The sequence below is a fragment of the Ictalurus furcatus genome, chromosome 11, assembly GCF_023375685.1.
Source record: "Ictalurus furcatus strain D&B chromosome 11, Billie_1.0, whole genome shotgun sequence".
NCBI lineage: Eukaryota > Metazoa > Chordata > Actinopteri > Siluriformes > Ictaluridae > Ictalurus > Ictalurus furcatus.
The window spans coordinates 862,981-882,951 of NC_071265.1; the positions used below are offsets into that span (position 1 = coordinate 862,981).

At 38.9% G+C, this 19,971-nt stretch overlaps 1 protein-coding gene and 1 pseudogene across 3 annotated transcripts; one reads left to right on the forward strand and one right to left on the reverse strand.

Annotated features, from left to right (window-relative positions):
- Positions 1 to 1,943: 1,943 nt before the first annotated feature.
- LOC128615107 (protein NLRC3-like) lies at positions 1,944 to 3,719 on the reverse strand (annotated as a pseudogene).
- Positions 3,720 to 7,850: 4,131 nt separating this feature from the next.
- Positions 7,851 to 17,134, forward strand: LOC128614793 (zinc finger protein 239-like). 3 transcript variants are annotated; one of them, XM_053636407.1, is made up of 4 exons: positions 7,851 to 8,112; positions 9,625 to 10,728; positions 14,566 to 14,577; positions 16,476 to 17,134. In XM_053636407.1, the coding sequence occupies exons 2-4, from the start codon at positions 9,715 to 9,717 to the stop codon at positions 17,124 to 17,126; spliced, it is 1,677 nt and encodes a 558-aa protein (XP_053492382.1). In that variant the 5' UTR covers positions 7,851 to 8,112; positions 9,625 to 9,714; the 3' UTR covers positions 17,127 to 17,134. The 3 variants fall into 3 exon arrangements, with proteins under 3 accessions (XP_053492382.1, XP_053492380.1, XP_053492381.1); XM_053636405.1 differs by lacking the exons at positions 14,566 to 14,577; positions 16,476 to 17,134 and having other exon boundaries at positions 7,864 to 8,112; positions 9,625 to 13,803; XM_053636406.1 differs by lacking the exons at positions 7,851 to 8,112; positions 14,566 to 14,577; positions 16,476 to 17,134 and adding an exon at positions 8,575 to 8,717 and having other exon boundaries at positions 9,625 to 13,803.
- The last annotated feature ends 2,837 nt before the right edge of the window (positions 17,135 to 19,971 follow it).

Here is a 19,971-nt window from a genome sequence, read left to right on the forward strand (position 1 = left end):
CTTAGTACAGTAAAATGATAAAAGGTCATGTTTTTACAATGTGCAATAATTTGTTCAACAAATTATAACAAACTTCCATAAACAAACAAATAGGTGTCTCAGGTGACAACAACAACAAAAAAACACAACAGCTTTCAATACGTAGTCATTTCTTCACAAAAATAAACCAACATTCGGAAATCAGGTGGGATTAAGTAAGTACACCTTATAATTCAGTAATATATAGCACCACCTTTAGCAACAATAACTTGAAGTAAACTTTTTCTGGATGACTTTGGCAGTCTCTCACATCATTCAGGAGAAATTTTGACCCATTCTACCTTTGTGGTTTGTTCAGATGCAATTTTGCAAAAGTCATGCTCCATATTCTTTTTGGAGAGAAGGGGCTTTTTCCTAGCCAGCCTTCCGTGAAAGCAGTGCTTGTTTAGTCTTTTTCTGATTGTGCTGTCATGAGCATTAAAATTGAATTTGCTCGCAGAGGCTTGTAAGTCACTTAATGTAGCTCGGGTTTTTCTTTATATTTCTGAGCATTGGTGAATTTCAAATTGTTTGGAGATGGCTTTATGGCCTTTCCCAGGTTGAATTAAAGGAGGGTGTACTTTCTTTTTCCCATGAATGTATCTCAGCCTTAATGATGTATCGGGACCTCCAACGCAACCTTTCAAAGGGAAAACTATTTGTCATCTCAGAAAGTCCCTCGAGTCAACATGACATCAAATAAAGCTAGGATTTATCAATGATGGTATCATCAGGTTCCATATTGTGGCGATGATTGCCTGTGAGCACTTCAAGCAGTCCAATACGTGAATTGTATACTGCCTCACTTGTAAGTCACTTTGAATTATTAATGTCTTAATTTGAATGTCAAATTAGTCTAATGTAAATCTAGGAACACTGGTCTCAGGAATAAGTCAGGGATACACCCTGGATGCATACACGTATTCCCACCTGGGGCATTTTAGTGTAGCCAATCCACCTAACAGCATGTTTTTCAATTGTCTCTTTTTCATATAGCAACTGATCTTCTGAACAGTGTGTTGAGCAACTATGGGGAAACTGTACATTTACACAAAAATATTCATTCATTTATATCTTTAGAAATCAGTTACGTCACCAGTGTTTCCTCTGTATGGGGTTACCATACATTGGGATGTGAATTATGCAGCTTGTCTTTGTAAGGTGCTCAAACCACCTCAAACTGACAACTCACTCTGATGTTCTCCAAGACTGTCAAGCTCACAACCCTATTACTGATCTGATCTGTTTGTGAATCTTACACTCTCTAAGTGAAAAAAATTACTAATGTTTTATAAAGAATAATAAATGAAAAACTTTCATTATTGAACTATCCCTAGCGTTTACAGTAACAATTATAATAAACACTGTAGTAGTCCCATTTAAGGTGTGTTCCAGCTTGTGCCCAGAGCTCCCAGAGGATCGGATCTGAATTCATCGCAAGAATAAATTGGTTACTGAAGATGAATGGATAAATGAATGAAGACTACAGTAATATATATATATATATATATATATATATATATATATATATATATATATTTTTTTTTTTTTTTTTTTTTTTTTAAATACTAACACACTTTTAAAGGTGCTTTGACAACTGGTAGAGTCTTGAGGAGGCATTCCTCTGAAGGGTAATATTTACTCAAGTTAAATTCCAGCTTATGCAGCTCCTGTTCTGAGTTCAATATGACAAACACCAGAGCTGACCACTGAGTAGAAGAGAGACTGGTTCCATGGAGATGGCACGGGCCTCCTCTTTTTAGGTAAGTTTGTACTTCTTGCACTAGCGAATGATCATTCAGTTCATTCAGACAGTGGAACAGATTGATGGATTTCTCTGGAGATGGATTTTCCCTGATCTTCTCCTTGATGTACTTTACTGTTTGTTGTGAGAGCCGCTTCCTGTCTGAGGCAGGAGGTCTCATACACAGTCTGATTAGACTCCAGTGAGAGACCCAGAAGGAAGCAGAGGAAAAGGTCCAGGTGTCCATTCTCACTCTGTATGGCCTTGTTCACTTGTGAGGAAATCAGACACGCTTGATTTGGTGATAAGATCAGACAGATCAGTGGTTTGTTGTTCTGTTAGATTTTTGTTGATGAAGTGGAGAAATGTGTATAAAGCAGTCAGAAACTCCTGAACACTCAGATGTACAAAGCTGAACACCTTCCCCAGGTGAAGCCCAAACTCCTCTCTGAAGATTTCAGTACACACACCTGAGTACACTGACGCTTCTCTCACATCAATGCCACACTCGCTCAGGTCTTCCTCATAGAAGATCAGGTTTCCTTTCTCCAGCTGTTGGAAAGCCAGTTTTCCCAGTGCCAGGATACTCTCTCTGGTCTTCTGAGGATCAGGGTCACATTTCTGATGGTACTTTTGGTCCTTGTGTTTGATCTGAAAGATCAGGAAGTGTGTGAACATTTGAGTCAGAGTCTTGGGGACCTCTCCACGCTCTGCTTCACCCAACATGCTCTCTACAACAGTGGCTGAGATCCAGCAGAAGACTGGGATGTGGCACATGATGTAGAGGCTTCTTGAAGACTTCATGTGTGAGAGAATTTTATCGGCCAGGCTCTGATCACTGATCCTCTTCCTGAAGTACTCCTCTTTCTGAGGATCACTGAACCCTCATACCTCTGTTACCTGGTCTACACATTGAGGAGGGATCTGACTGGTTGCTGCTGGTCGAGAGGTTATCCAGGGGAGAGCAGAGGGAAGCAGATTCCCCTTGATGAGGTTCGTCAGCAGTACATCCACTGAGGCTGACTCTGTCACATCACACAACATCTCATTCTTCTGGAAATTTAGAGGAAAGCGACACTCATCGAGACCATCAAAGATGAACATCACTTTATAGGCCTCACAGTTTATTAAATGCAGGTCTTTTGTTTCTGGGACAAAGTGATGAAGAAGGCTCATCAAACTGAGATTTTTCTCCTTCATTAGATTCAGCTCTCTAAAGGGAAGTGGAAACATGAAGGTGACGTCCTGATTTGCTATTCCTTCAGTCCAGTCAAAAATGAACTTCTGCACTGAGACTGTTTTTCCAATTCCAGCTACTCCTTTAGTCAGCATACTTCTGATGGACTTGTCTTGAAAGAGCTCATTACATTTGATGGGTGTCTCCTTTGATCCTGGTCTCTTCGATGGCATCTGAATCTGTCTCACCTCATGTTCATAGTTGGTGTTTCCATTCCAGCCTTTTGTGATGTAGAGCTCTGTGTAGGTCTCATTCAGAAGTGCAGAGTTTCCATGCTGTGAGATTCCTTCATTAATCCTGTTAAATTTCTTTTTTAGTTTGGATTTGAGTTTTTTCACAGAGACCAGTTCCAACTCTAAGAAACAGAGGAATAGGCTATTATTTTAATGTATGGCTGCTAAATATAATGTAAAATATTTGTTAAATCTGCAGAATGTTCCTAAATTATGTCCTATTCATCAGTATGAACACTATGAATGTCTTGAAGCATCAATGTCAGCTACTGATTTGTACAGCCTCATATGTAATCTGTCAGAAATCTAATGTCTGTTCCCTGCTGTATATATAGATTTATTATCTACGTAATATGGCAAAAATGATCCTTGACCAACATACTTAATATGTTTGATTTAATTGTTCTTCCTTTAAAGTTAGGGTAAAGGAATAATGTCCTGAGTTCATACTCTTCCGCAGTGTGTTAGCGAGATCTGTCTGGTTCATGTTATTCAGTACATGTTCAACCTCTCTAACACTGGGCTCATCTTCCACATCCTCCACCTCCCTCTCAGTGCATGCTGGGTAATCTGGGTTCAATAGCTTCTTGAATCTCTTTGGCGCATTATTTAACAAAGTGATGTGCTCCAACTCCTGAATAGTCAACAGCAACAGGTAATCACAAACAATATGATGTAAAGTTTAAAAAAATATATTATTTAAAACATCATTAGATTTTCACACAAGTCCTAAACAACAAGAACCTATTTAAACATATATAATATATTAAACATATATAATATTGGACCATTTTCCTCAATAAATAGATGATCAAGTATAATATTTTTGTCTCATTTGTTTAATCGGGTTCTCTTTATCTACTTTTAGGACTCGTGTGAAAATCTGATGATATTTTAGGTCATATTTCTGCAGATATATAGAAAATTCTAAAGGGTTCACAAACTTTCAAGCACCACTGTAACTCATTCACAGGGATGTGTGTAGGAGTGAAGTGCAATAGAGTGGACAAATTTTCTGTCTATTTACCTATGGTAGTTCCTTACTGACTTCAAATCTGAGAGCGTCTTTCTCAGTGGAACAAAAGTCAAGAAAACGAACAAGACTATATGCCGAAAGGTTTAATGAATATGGATTTACAAGTGTGACTGTAAATAACAAGGAGCACCAAAATGCCTCATGTGTAGCAGTTTTTGTACACTGCAAAATAGCGTACCAAAATAAAGTACCAAGATATTTCTGAAAGTTATGGTTCCTTATGCAATCTCCTATCAGTGTGAAGTTGGTTTCAGTGGTCTTGCCTGCAGTAAGTAAGGAATAACACTCCATTGGAGCAATAACACTCTTCAGGCTATGCTATTATATGGAAATAATCCTCTTTGCTTCAAGACAGACCTAATCACCTCAGTCCATCATGGATTATTTTCCTATAACAACACACCCATGTTGTTTTTTACCTCACGTATCGTTTGAACGGCTCAGTTTGCCAGACACTATGGGACAAATGGGATCGGGTTCTATGGTCAGATGAAACCAAAATAGAGCTTTTTGGTAATAAACACCAGAGGTGGTTTTGGAGCGCACAGAGAGGTAGCCATATGGAAAAGTACCTCATGCCCACGGTTAAATATAGAGGTGGATCTTTAATGTTTTGAGGCTGTTTTTCTGCCAGAGGACCTGGACATTTTGTTAGGATACATGGCATCATGGACTCTATCAAATATCAACAGATATTAAATGAAAACCTGACTGCCTCTGCCAGAAAGCTTCAAATGGGCTGTGGTTGGATCTTCCAGCAAGACAATGATCCAAAACATACACAAAATCAACACAAAAATGGTTTAATGACCACAAAATCAAGGTCTTGCCATGTCCATCCCAGTCCCCTGACCAGAACCCCATATCAAACTTGTGGAGTGAACTGAAGAGGAGAGTCCACCAGCGTGGACCTCGAAATGTGAAGGATCTGGAGAGGTTCTATATGGAGGAATGGTCTCAGATCCCTCACCATGTATTCTCCAACCTCATCAGGCATTATAGGAGAAGCCTCAGAGCTGTTATCTTGGCAAATGGAGCTAGCACAAAATGGTTGACTAAATTACCTAAAACGGTATCAATATTTGTTGCACACCTATATTTAACATTTATTTTTATTAACCTGTGTTCTGTTTGCAGTTGTTTGATATCCATGAGAACAGAGTATTTTGTGATTTTTTTTTAACAAAAGATGAAAAAATTAAACAATAAAGATAAATTTTCACAGCCTTCTTTGCTCATATTTACCAAGGGTACCAATATTAATGGAGGGCACTGTATATTCTTTCAGTTGATCTCTGTTCAATTAATCTCACCATCATATAAACCACATTTGTGCTGCAACAACATTAATAATTTGTCACAATAGTCCAATTCAGAGCAGCCTTGTGTTTTGGATGAAATATCAACTATTGTTAACAATATATCTAATACACAGTCCCTCCAGGACTTTGCCTTTTGTGATTGCAGAAATTAACACAAAAAAAAATCAAGCAAACTCTGCAATGTTCAGAGAAACTTGCAATTTTTCAAAATTGCTGCAGATTTTCCACAGATACGGGCCAAGACACGTCATGTGAAGTTATCACAATGCGCATTCAGCCAAAGCTTTCTTCGATTCACTTGCTTTGAACATGAGTACAGCTAAAAGGTCTCATTTACCAGCAAACATCACTGTGAAACACCGTGCAAAACAACTTCATGAGATTGAGATTTCGCCAATTCGAGTAGTATTCCGCAAAAAAAAGCACCAAAACAATAATAAAAAATGTTAAAAGCCCAGCACAATCAAGTGTTTTTGGCCACAACAATTACAAAAAACTCCTCTTTTTTTGTTTGTTTTTTTATAACTGATTTAGTTTTGTATCCACATAGCCTACTGTTGATGCTTTGTGAAGAGTTTTGTGTGTGATTTTGACCATCTAATTAAACCAGGTGTAAATTAGCATCACGTTTTGCTCAAATCTGTGTAGCCAGTGTTGCCACAGGCTTGCTGGTAGGCTAGAGGGCAGGGGATGTGAAATACTTGGAGGAGATAATGCCAAGAGAAGCCAAAAAGTGAATGATGGCTAATAAGGGTACCAGTGCTAACAAAGGCAAAATAAATAAAATGGCCACCACAGAGTTTCACTAGAAAAAAATAAATAACAATACACTCACTATGGCCAAAAAGAAGGTTAGAGGTGGCTAGCACAGCCTTTTTTATTTATCTTCAGTAAGCACCTTATGCTGGTCAGGGTAGCGGCCAGTGCCTCACATGGCACCTCACATACATATTCACACTACACGTTTCTAACTTAAAATGCAATGCAATATGAATGCTTATCAGAACATAAAAGGCATAAAAAGTCTGTTTTGAATAGTATTGAGTATGGTGCTCTATACTTCGTTGATAAATACACTGAGGATACAACTGTAATCTTGTACTAGTATTGTAAAAAAAAAAATAATGTAATATTTTTCACCAGGTTTATAGTCAACAAACTTTCTGTTATGCACAACAAAACAAAACTACCAATTAAGCTCTCAAGTTTCCATAAACAAATATGTTAAGACCTAATCTATAAACATTAAATTAGCTGTAATAACCAGGATAATATATATATATATATATATATATATATATATATATATATATATATATATATATATATATATATATAATGTATATCCCATAATTGATTTACTAACAATATTTTATTCGTTTTCAAATCATAAAATACTTAACATTCCAGTTACTAAATGAGAATTTGCTGTGTACTTGGTGCTGTTTCTGACAGGGTTACTGTACTTTGAAAGGCTTCCATTAAAAATCCTTCTCCTCGCTGAAAAATGGTGGTGGTTATTTGTTTCTTATTCATATACGCGTGATAAAATGTGCGCATGCGCGAGAATGGTGCGCATGCGCAATGTAAATCCGGCGGGGAAGCGGATCTGGTATCCACAGAAGCATCGGATCAGCTCATCAATAAGAGTCGACTCTTTCGGCTCTCAAACGGCTCGTTACCGGGTTTTGTTTGTGTTTACATGTATATTCTAACCCTAACCCTAAACGATTATAAAAATCTATTCACGAACCGTTTAGGGGATGTAAACTCTAATGTAAAACCAGGTACAACATATTTTGTTTACTCTTAGTGGGCTGTCCCAAACAATTCAGATGTTGATATTATTCATTCTAGAAAAGTAGCTATTAATAGATAATACATATATTATTCTTATTTTTATTTTATTACTGTAAATGCAACAGAAATAGATAAGACAACAGGTTACAAATAACAATGTGTCTCGGGCATTTGTGTCTAAACTTTCTACTTTCTACACAAATTGCAGGCCTTTTAGTAACTTTTAGAAAAAGTCCAAATACATTTGAATCGGCCAAAACATTTTCGTGCAATTTGCGATTTCAGAAATTCAAGTAGTTTTCCACAGAAAACACACAAAATTGCTTTGAACATTTAGTAAAAAGCCGACGCAAAATCAAGCATTTTAGCTGCAACAATCACAAAAAAACTCTGATTAATATTGCCATTATTATTTATTATATATACACAATTGCTCCAGTCCATTTAAGGCACCCTGAACTGTTATTTACCTCCACTGTAATGGAAATTACAACTCAGCCTACCATTTCCGTTTAAGATGCAAACTTTGTATATTGGGATGTTAAATGTGTTGTGGTGTTTTTTTGTAACCTGTGTGTTGAATGTCTAATACATGTAAATGTATATGGCGAATCAAATGATTCGGATTCTGATATGCGAGTTAATTTCCCTAAAAGATTCGGTTCAAAGAGTCGACTCATTACAGCGACACATCACTAGGGCTCAGTTTCCCGTTTTACCAGGTGAGATCTAATCCTAATCTCGACGCTGTTTTGGACGGTTTTTTAAAAATTATTATTAAAATCATCTCTGTAATTAGCTCTGATTTTAGTTAAAAGTAAAGGCTTGTTTTTTGTCTGTGTGTTTAATGTGGTTGTGTATATTCTGCTTTAAATATCAAGATGAAGATAAGCTAAACGCTTGCTAGCCGAGCTATTCGGCTAAAGTGGCTGGCTGCCAAATGGGGCGCCATTCGGTCTTAAAACGTTACGGTGTTTACACCTCATTATTGATTAACCTATTATTAAACCAAGTCTGTGAACAAGCGACGGTTATTCGGAACCTTTTTGGCTAAGAGGACCAGACGGATAGTTCGCTAAATAAAGTTTAGCTTGCTAACATTGTCCTTTAGCTAAACCTTAGCGACATGCTGAGGTAATTTAATCTGGCGAGTAACTTAATATATCCAAGACCAAGACAAAGAAAAGTCTAAAGACTAGAGTGCGTCTGGCTTGGTTACTAACTTTATTAGTATTTTTTGTTTGTTTATGATTACATTGAGCTATGAAGGTGCACTTTAGATAGTGTAGTTTTGGGCATTTGGTCAAGGGCAGAGAACAAAAGGAAGGTACATTTTATACTCTTTCAATTCTTATCTACATATAAATTACAAACTCATGAGCTTTTTAAAATAACTTTACATGATGATTAAATAAGTGGTGAGGTGTGCTGGTGTTTTATCTTATAATTTCTATAATGTATAATTGAAGATATTATGATGTTATTACTAGGGGAGGGGGAGGGGGGCTTAGTGGTTAGCATGTTTGCCTCGCACCCTCAGGGTTGGAGGTTTGAATCCTGTCTCCGCCTTGTGTGTGTGGTTTGCATTCTCTCCCTGTGCTTCGGGGGTTTCCTCTGGGCACTCCAGTTTCCTCCCCCAGTCCAATGACATGCACTGTAGGCAGATTTCCAAATCGTCTGCAGTGTGTGATTGTGCCCTGTGATGGGAGTGTCCCCTGCCTTGTACCCAGAATTCCCTGCGATAGGCTCCAGGCTCCCCCATGACCCTGTGTAGGATAAGCCGGATGGAAAACGGATGGATATCAGCTTGACTTGTCATTCTGGCTGAACTGTTAATGTTACTGACAGGTCAACCGTTCCCACCATGTTTATCAGACTGAACACAACAAGGAAAGTTCCTTGCTGTCAGATATGGTGTGATTGAAAGGCTATCAAGAGGTACTACATAATCAGAATGTTTATTCCTGTCAAAATAGGCAAAAAATCCCCCCCCCCCCCAAAAAAAAAAAACTAGGCAATTAACTGTGATGAGTGAAGTATACTTTCCTCCTCAAACAGTGAACTGTATCGTAGATGTTTTAGGATTAAGTGAATCGAATATGTCTAAAACAAGTCAATTGATCTAAAACAAATACTTGTACTCGAGAGCCATTTAAAAATTGTGTAGTTCTGGTTTTTCTGTCGGTCAAAAATGGAAGTAAACCACTGAGCATGTTTCCCTTTTCCCGCTCCAGATACGAATGGTGTCCTATCATAAGCCGTCTTCCGTGCTCATTTTTTCCTACACGTCTTGAAGGCCATCTTCAAGAACGAGAGACCTCACTATGATGACGTCAGATGAGATTAAGTGCGAGGACGTGGAACCCACAACGAGTTCCAGTAGTCCGGAGCAGTCGTCCGAACAACTGGAAAACGAAATGCACATCTGCTCGCGGTGCGGAAAGAGCTTTCCGCACCTGAGTCACCTCCAGACGCACCAGTGCGTTCACGTAAAAGGCAAGCCGTACGAGTGCTCCGAGTGTGAGAAGTGTTTCAACGATCGCAGTAGTCTCATAAAGCACCTTCGGATCCATACGGGAGAGAAGCCGTATCAGTGCTCCGAGTGCGGGAAGTGTTTCACCCAGAAGGGTCACATCACGAAACACCTGCAGATTCACACCCAGGAGAAGCCATATCACTGCTCGCTCTGCGGTAAAAACTTTAATTACCTCTGTAATCTCCAGCGACACCAGCGCACTCACACAGGAGAGAGGCCGTATCAGTGTTCGCAGTGCAAGAAGAGGTTCAGCGAGAAAGACGGTCTCATAAGACACCAGCGCATTCACACAGGAGAGAAGCCGTACGAGTGTTTGGAGTGTGGGAAGAGTTTTACCGAGAGAGGGAGTCTCTTGAAACACCAGAGAATTCATACGGGGGCAAAGCCATTCGAGTGCTCGTACTGCGAAATGAGTTTTACGCAAAGGTGCAATCTCCAACAGCACGAGCGCATTCACACGGGGGATAAACCGTTTTACTGCCTCGAGTGTGGGAAGAGTTTTAATCGGGAGACGGCTCTCCAAGTACACCAGTGTAGTCACACAGGCGAGAAGCCGTACCACTGCCCAGAGTGTGGGAAGAATTTTAGCGACCAGAGTAATCTCCGCCAGCACCGTCGCATTCACTCGGGAGAGAAGCCGTACATCTGCTCACACTGTGGGAAGGGTTTTACTCAGCACTGTCATCTCCAAGTCCACCAGCGCATTCACACCGGGGAGAGGCCGTTTCCCTGCCCCCAGTGCGGGAAGAGTTTTACACAGCAGTGTCATCTCCAGCGTCACCAGCGCATTCACATGGGAGAAGTCGTATCAGAGCTGATCGTGTGGGAAGAGTTTTACCGAGCGGTGTCACCTCCAGGTACCCCAGCACCGTCAGAGAGCTGTGAATGAAGACATCCTGCCGTTCGACTGTGAACCACAAAACAATGCTGACATGATAACGAGCTTCCATTAAAAAAAATTGTGCTTTTGTTTCTTTTTGAATTGATTTGCAAAGTGACCTTGTGTGTGAGAAAGGTGCTATATGACTTTTTTGTGTGTGCTTGTTTTATTTTGAATTGTTCGCAAAGTGACCTTGAGTGTGAGAAAGGTGCTATATGACTACAACCTATTATGCAGTGTCTTGCATAAGGATCACCCCACTTGAGTGTTACAACCTAGGACTGAATTGTGATTTTTATTGCTAGGTTTACACAACATATGTCTAACATTTCGAGGCAACACCTTTGGTCTGTACTAGGTAGAACCACACATTCGGTTGCTCTTACAGCTGCAAGTCTTATGGGTTTGCCCGTTCTTCTCAGTAAAATTGCCCGAGCTCTATCGCATGAGGTCGAAGAGTCCTTTGACGAACGGTAATTTTCAACTCTTGCCACAGATTCTCATTTGGATTTTACGGGGCTGTTTTAACACGTTCAGGTTCATGGTTTATAAACACTCCAGTGCAGCTTTGGCAGTAGGCTCATAGTAAGGTCATTGTCCTGATGTTGGTGAGCCTCTGCCCCAGTTTCAACACTCTTGCAGACTGGAACAGGTTTTCTAGGATTCCTCTCTATTTGGCTTCAACTATCTTGCCCTCGACCCTGATTAGTTTCCAAGTTTGTACTGATTAAAATCAGTAAAATGCTGTGGGGATTGTGTTCTCAGGGTTATGAGCAGTGTTGAGTTTCTGCCAGACATAATACTTTGTCCAAAGGGCAAAAAGTTTTGGTGTCGTCGAACCAGAGAACTTAGAAACATGCCTCCATAGCCCACCTTATGGCGTGAACAGCTTCTTCCATCTTAGCTGTGGAACTCTCCAGCTTCTTCAGAGGTACCCTTTGCTTCTAAGTATCTTCCATGACTAATATCCTCGTTACCCCATCACTGACGTTTGGTGGATAGCCTCAAGTCATGTGCAACTTTTTTTTTTATTCTAATGGATTTTGTAATAATGTCACTCTGCAGGTAGTGGTTTAGTGGTTATGCTTGTTTACCTCGCACCTCCAGGTTGGTGGTTTGAATCCTGCCTCTGCCCTGTGTGCGCAGAGTTTGCATGTTCTCCCCGTGCTTCGGGGGTTTCCTCCGGGTACCTCCCTTAGTCCAAAGGCATGCATTGTAGGCTGATTGTCATTTCCAAATTGTCTGTGACCTTGTGTAGGATAAGCTGTACAGGTATTAAAGATGGATGGATGGCTGGATGTTGCTCTGCAGGATGTTCGAAGTTTGGAATTTTATTTTATAACCAAACCCTGATTGATACTTTTTCCAGGACAGAACTTTGACTGTTTTAAGAGCTCCTCGCTGTTTTATGACGCTCTTTTGTTTAGGCATATTCTATAACAAACTCTGCATTCTTACAGGAACAGGTGTATTTATATTGAGATCAGGTCACACTTTAATTGCACAAAGGTCTACTCAACTCAACTCATTATATGACTTCTGCTAGTTGTACTAGAACTAGTGTAGGGGTTTCACAGCAAGACGTGATGTATGTATGACTTATGTAAAAACTAATATTTGTAAATATTTTTTCAAACTATGTTTTGCTCCACTTCAATATTCTGGGTTTTGTGTAGATTCATGACATAAAATCCCAATTTAGGCCGTTTCAGTTCCAGGTTGTAACACTACAAACAATGGAGAAGTTCAAGGCACTGTAGGTAGTGTTTAACTTTAGCTAATGGCTGAAAGACTGAACCTGACCTGGTTGCACCAGATCACACAGCAACCCAACCATCCCAGTTTCATTCTAAGCCCTTTCTTTATACCGACAATATCATGAGTTTCCTCCTCCTTCCCTATCAGATGTGTTAAGTCATCCGAGTCTATGGTGTGTAATTACTATTTAAAAATATAACTACTTTCATTTAAAATGTTTATTTTGAAGTGTGTTAACATTGTACTGAATGCATTTCACTCTATGACGGTTGCACAGTTTTTGTATATTCCTGAAAATACTTTTCCAACAGCAGGTATTGCTCTTCAAACACAAATTTGTTTGATATTTACAGTACAGAAGAGACAAAGTGTTCATCACTGAGAGACCTTTTGTACAGTCCAGAAGAGTAAATATAATTTCATGCATGTTACGGCTTCCATGGCTAATTAATGTAGCGTATAATGGTCAGCCATGAGCTACTAGACTGCAGCTGGATAGTTCTTTAAATACATGTCATACGCAGTAACTGTAGACATATAAAAATAGCAAAAAAATTATAATCTTGCAATCATGTACATACATGAATAATCAAAAACTGAAAGAAAGGATCATACAGTTGTGTTGTGTAAACTTCCTACATAGGAAGTAATGTTTAAGTAACGTGCTGCTTTTCTCAGTACTACTGATATTGGATGCAGCCTGGCTGTAGATTTAAACTTTTACATAATGCACCGTCAGAAGTTCTGTAAATTCAAAATGTTTGACTGTTTGGGATGAATTTTCAGCTGCAGCCTCGGACTGATGTGGTGTTTGACAGTAAGAAAGTGATTCATGTGAAACTTCTGAATTTTCAGCACAATTCAACATAAGAGGTTGGCTAGATTGACGCCTCAGCTTCACCAACTCAAGGACAGATAAACTCAACCTAAAGACAAAATTTTTCCAGGGTAGGTTGGAAAAACGTCTCTCATTGGATTAACACTTATTTAAGTATTTAATTTAGACTTAGTTGCTATTGTTTTGGGGTTTTTGTTTTTCATGTCATCAGAAACAGATTGGTCAATGCTATCTTCCAGTGTGTAATCAGATATTAATCAATAATAATGTGTGATAAATCCTGACTGTTACTGTTGTTTTACCTGTCACATCCTCTTTGTATGTGGTTTGGTCTTATATATTCTGTATTATCCCTGTAGTTGTTGACAATTACTCTTAAACTTGTATTCTATTCTATTCTATTCCAGTGTCTCTCTTATTTTACCATAGAATTCTAAAGATTTTGTCAATTTCACATGAAGATCCCAGAGTCTTCAGGCCAAAGGGAAGCAGTCCCACTTGCATATGATTTTATTTCATGTTCATTTTTATCATGAGTCCAAATTTAATCCAGTGTGCTACTGACAGATTAAAACAAGTAGTTAGCCTTAATGATTTATTACTTATAAAGAATATACTTATTAGCCGATTCAGTTGTTTTGTATGCTTAACACAGGTCTATCCAATCTAGTAATGTTTTTACCTTTTAGATCTTTAGAGGAGGCAATGTTAGGATGAGCCAGCAGAGGGAGCTCCACCCCTCAATGAAAAAGACCGTGGTGGATACGGAGCCTGCCCCAGAACACTGGGCATGAAATGGGAATACACCATAGATGTGCTGTAATAGTCTGGGTTTTCTGATCAATAATAAATCTTGAACCCTGCATAATGGGTTACTTCACTTTAATTCTGTAGTCAACAGGAAGAAAGATGAGGCCAGGAAACATGATAGTGGTTCCTCGCTGCCACCTTTTGGACCAGAATAGCCCAATAAATACCACTATTTTTGGGAAAACATTCTGGGAGGTTGCTCATACATCTGTATAAATAGCACATTATGCCTAATGACTGCATATAGAAAAGAATGAGACGCTATCATGACCAACTTCCAGGAATTACAGACAAAAATTCTGAGCAGCAAATCTCCTGGACAGAACATAAGAGATCATCATTAGTTGTTTAAGAAAATATATGTAGCTAACAGAATGTACAGAGTAAGGTTTTGTGGGTTTTTTTAAGACTTCATTACACGAGTAGTCTTTCCACATTGACAGTTCATTCTCCAGTTCAGCTGGTGGCGGTATTGCACAGTAACATTGGTTTCCAACCACCATTAAGTCGAAGAAGAAGATTAAGCACAGGGGTTGTTTTCCTGATTGATGAGCTGATCATATATAATCATCTTTACATTTAAATATTCCTGACAGAGGTAAGTTCAACTAGGCTAACAGTGGCTGAATCCTAAATGGATTTCTACTTCCTGTGCTAGTGCACTACACAGTCTATAAAATAGTGGTGTTTACACACTCTGCATTTAGGCTTCAACCAAAATGTTATGATGTGTGTAGATAATTATTGCTTGCTTGGTTGGTTGGTTGGTTGATTGATTATTTATTAAACTGATGCTAACATTAATTCCTATATAACAGGTGCAGTAGGTGACTAGCACTGCCGAGGATTAAGTAGCAAAGTAAGTTTATCTCATCAACACTTTATTAGCTAGATTTTAGCAAGAAGGTATTGTAATCTGGTCAGTAATGTGTCCAAAATAATAGACACACTAAAGTGCAGTTTATGTCAGAAAGGCATTACATTGTGCTGTGAAAGTTCCCTAGAAAAATGTAAGCAAACAAAATCCAGAAACATGAAGAAGCTGCGGTTACCAGTGAGGAATATTTACCTTTCCTGATCCATTATCAGACTATAAGGGCAGGAGTAATTTTCATTGTTCAGAAACTGATCAAGCCGGTTTTATGATGCAGCCATAACGTGATCTTAATCTGAGTTCTCTTATTTTAATACTTTAGTTTGAAGAAAAGTAACATTGTTAGGCATGGGTCATGGACTGTGACCTTAAACAGGGGGTGTGGCTTATTTCATTCATATGCTGGAGTGTATTGGACACAGATTTCTGATCTCACTAGGTAAGATAAGGCCTTTTAATGCATTGTTTTTAGGCCGCTGGTATTGGTGAGGGGATTTACAGGTATAAGTAATCTTGCCTATTCTGTGATAGCGAAAAACTAGAAAGACAACTGCTTAATCGGACCCCGGTAACAGGTAATTTACTACTTTAACCAGCGCTGTGAGGCCCTCACTGAAATATTTTATGTATGTGATTCCTATGCAAATATGAACTGTTGAGTTATGACTTCTTTTTTTTCATCTTGGAGATAATGTGGAGATTTAAAACCAGTGCATTGATGATTTACATGGTTAGATTTCTTAAATAATGCTTTGATACTGACCATATGTTACTGTATGTTAGGACCATTTGCTCTTGCCTTTGTCAAACCTTTTCTAGAGGTTTAGACAAGAATTCCTTTAATGTCATCATACACAATACAATTAAATTCTGGTGCCGATAACATCAGTGGTGCTTGTTTTGCAAAACAACAAAGACAAATACAATAGAATAAATACTATGAAAAATATTGTAAACGATAACGAAAATACGAGACAAAATAAAGCAGCATAAAGAGTGAGAATGTCCACATGTTCCTGTACCAACCTCTTAGACTTCGTGTCATTAGGGTGTGTATATACTGCCTGAGTCACTAGAAAATTCCTTCCAGAATAAACCAATCAGATCCCAGACAGAAAATCTCAGAAGTACTTGTTTAACATATTGAAGCATTGACCATTTTCTCTTTTTTCCTCGCTCCAGATGTGAATGGTGTCTTGTTGCACCTCTTCTCCTGCTGTCATCTTTCTTACACATCTGAAATTGACCTCCACAAGAACCTCAAGAGATCCAGATAGGATGAGGGAAGATGAGATTAAATGCGAGGATCTGGAAACAACAGAGCGCCCCTGTAGTAAGCGAAGGTCATCTGGTACTTCACGCAGACGAGCGCAAAAACGAAACCACCAGTGCTCCCAGTGTGGGAAGACTTTCATTCAGAAGAGTCATCTCAAGCAACACCAGCGTGTTCACACGGGAGAAAAGCCGTATCCGTGCTTGCATTGTGGGAAGAGTTTCGCTCAACATGGTAATTTCCAACAACACCAGCGGATGCACACGGGAGAGAAGCCATATTGCTGCTCGCAGTGTGGGAAGAGTTTTAATTATTACTGTAATCTCCGGCGACATCAGCGCATTCACACGGGAGAGAGGCCGTATCGGTGTTCGCAGTGTGAGAAGAGTTTTATTGACCGAGGTAGTCTGATAAAACACCGGCGAACTCATACAGGAGAGAAGCCGTATCAGTGCTCACAGTGCGGGATGAGTTTCAATCAAAAGATTCATCTCAAGCGACACCAGCGCATTCACACAGGAGAGAAGCCGTATCAGTGTTCCCAGTGTGAGAAGAGTTTTATTGAGAGTGGCCATCTCGTAAAACACCAGCGAAGTCACACGGGAGAGAAGCCGTATTTCTGTACAGACTGTGGAAAGAATTTCACTAGTCAGAGTAGTCTCCGGCGACACCAACGCATTCACACTGGAGAGAAGCCACATCACTGCTCACAGTGCGGGAAGAGATTTAGTGACCAGACCAATTTTAGGCGGCACAAGTGCACGTGAATGAAATGCCAGCGAAGTGTGCCAATTAACTAGATTTAATCTGAATATTTATTTTGGGTCAGATCGAATATTTGAAATAATTTACACCTAATGTTTTGTTTCATTCCGCAGCTAGTGGAGAGTTTTGTATATTCCTCAGAGCACTTTTCCTGAAGGAGTTCTTGCTCTGCCACAGCAGATTTCCTGGCTGTTTACTAGAGGAAGCAGTGCAGTTTTCATCACCATGAATGAACTTGTATACAAGGAGCAAATGTTCTAGCATTTTACTTTTAATGCAGGTCAAACTTGATTAGGGCTGCAACAACTAACTGACAAATCAAATTCAATTATACAAAGAGTTAGCAACCATTTTCATTACTGATGAGTTGATTAGTCGATTCACTGATTCCAGGCATTGAAAACTAAGAGTCAGCCCAGAATATTTGGAGTTTACTCAACATACTGAAAACAGTTTGCTACACACACACACACACACACACACACACACACACAGCAAGCAAAATGAAGATACGAACGTAGCACTAAGGCTAAAAAGTTCACCTAGTCTTCTCATTTTTAATAATGGAATTAATGGTGCTCAAAGTCTATATTTATTTTTTGCTAAACTTTGTCCTGGACTTGTTTTGATGATGCTGTTTGTTTAGGTATGTTCTCAGAAAAACTCTTCTTGCAGGAATGTATAAGTGAACTCCATTCAGTTAATTAGGTGATTTCTGATGGCTTTTGGTTTCACAACAACAGGGGTACTTAGTACTTATGCAGTCACAACTTTTAAATTTTTTATTTATAAATAATTTTGCAAACTACATAGCTAATTCTGGTATTTGACAGCAGGTGAAACCTCAGTCGGGCCTCAGAGTCAACAATCCAAGGACCAAAGCCAAGGATTAACACTAGTTAAGATGGTAATCTAGATTCTAATTCTGATTTTGTCTGTATTGTTTGCCCATGACATCAGATTTCATGTCATGAGAATCAGATTGGTGTATATTATACTTCAGTGTGCAATCAAGTATCAGTAAATATGGTGTGTTTGTTAATTCTCACTGTTACTAAACGTGTCCCATCTGCTTGCTGTTTATACATTGTTTGTTCTTGTACATCAGCCCCGGATTCACTGGTACATTCCCAATATCATTTTAGCAAAAGTTCACAGCGAAGATCCCAGAGTCTTTGAACCAAGGGGAAGAGTCTCACTTGCTTTTGGTTTTAGTTAAGTTGCCTGGTAGAGTTTACCTAGTTAATCTAAAATATTACGGTTCTGTAAACTATTCTCTATTTACTTTCTTTTTCATAGGTTGGCAAGCACAGTTTACCTTTTACTACCAACGGCATTCTTCTGAATAATTGGAGTCGAATGATTATGCTTCACAGTGAAACTTTTTTTCTTAAGTGCATTATGTAATAATAACTAGCAAGCATTTATTTATGCATGACTTACTAAAGCGTCCTCTTTGACTATGTGGAAGTCTAGAATTTGTTCATTTCCACTGACTCAATAATGCAGAAATTTAAATGTTTATTTAAATAAAACTCTAAGGTGTCTAAGACTTTATAAATGATTGTATACGCTGTACTGTGAAAGTGCTCACTTTAGTTTTAATCTCCTTTGCTAACCGGCTCATGAGCGCTAATACGATGCTCCAGTAGGTGTCGCTGTGAGCGTCTAGGTAGTGTTCCGGAACACATTCACAGAAATAGAAGACGACTTCCGGTATTTTGCTGCTTGTCATTCAAATATTTCTGACAGGGTTTTACCTCCACAGTTCCATCTGATCCGTTGTGAGTGTATTTGAGGAGGTTAACTGCGTTCAGCTGTAAAGATCAAGGTAAGTTCAACTCCGCTAACAGTGGCTGAATCCTAAATGGATTTCTACTTCCTGTGCTAGTGCACTACACAGCCTATAAAATAGTGGTGTTTACACACTCTGTAGTGCACTATATGTCCTATCAGGACTCATTTGGAGTTCAGCCCCTGTGAAACCTTACAGTGTGTGCAGATAATTATTAATTGGTTAAGTGATTATTAAATTGATGCTAACTACTGTATAATCGAGTTAACGCTTTCTTTTAAAGAAGACAGGAAGAGGGAGACAAAAAAAAACGATCTCGCAACTCGGGATGGTCTCCTTAATCCCAAGCAAGTGATGGTCAAATTAACATGGCTGATTTAGTCAAAGGCATATTAGTCTGGGGGGGGTTGATACTCACAAATTCACACAAGCTTCAATAAATAACATTATCATTTAAAAACTGTATTTTGTGTTTGCTCAGTTTGTGTTTGCTTTATCTTAGATTTTGTTTTCATTTCTAAAACCATTTAGTATGAGATACACAAACACAGAAGAAATCAGGATGGGGGAAATACTTTTTCACAATCACTGTAGGAGTTCTTTGGAGATTGTTGGGCAAGAAATAGTGATGGCCACAATGTGTACAGCACAACTTTTTGTTTGAAATTTGCAAGAAAATTCTTTGAGGTGAAATAAGGGACATAAAGTTGATCTTTCTTTAAAACATGCGTGACGATGCTGTTTGTCTCCTATAGGGATCGTATAGAGATGGTGGTCAGTGCCATTATATAGAGAAGTAGATGTAATATATATAGGCCCTATGTCAGACAATGACATTATGTTCGGGGCAAGAAAAATTAAATGAACAGATCTTGTGATAATTGAGGTAGTGGAAGATGCTCATTTCCGCATATTCATGGCTGCGTAGCTTTCACAGAATTTCAGGTTTTAGTTGTTAAAACATTGACCTATTTTTCCCCCTTTTCTGCTCTAGTTACTAGCGGTGTCCTGTCTTCTCCTGTTGTCCTCATTCCTACACATTACATTTATAA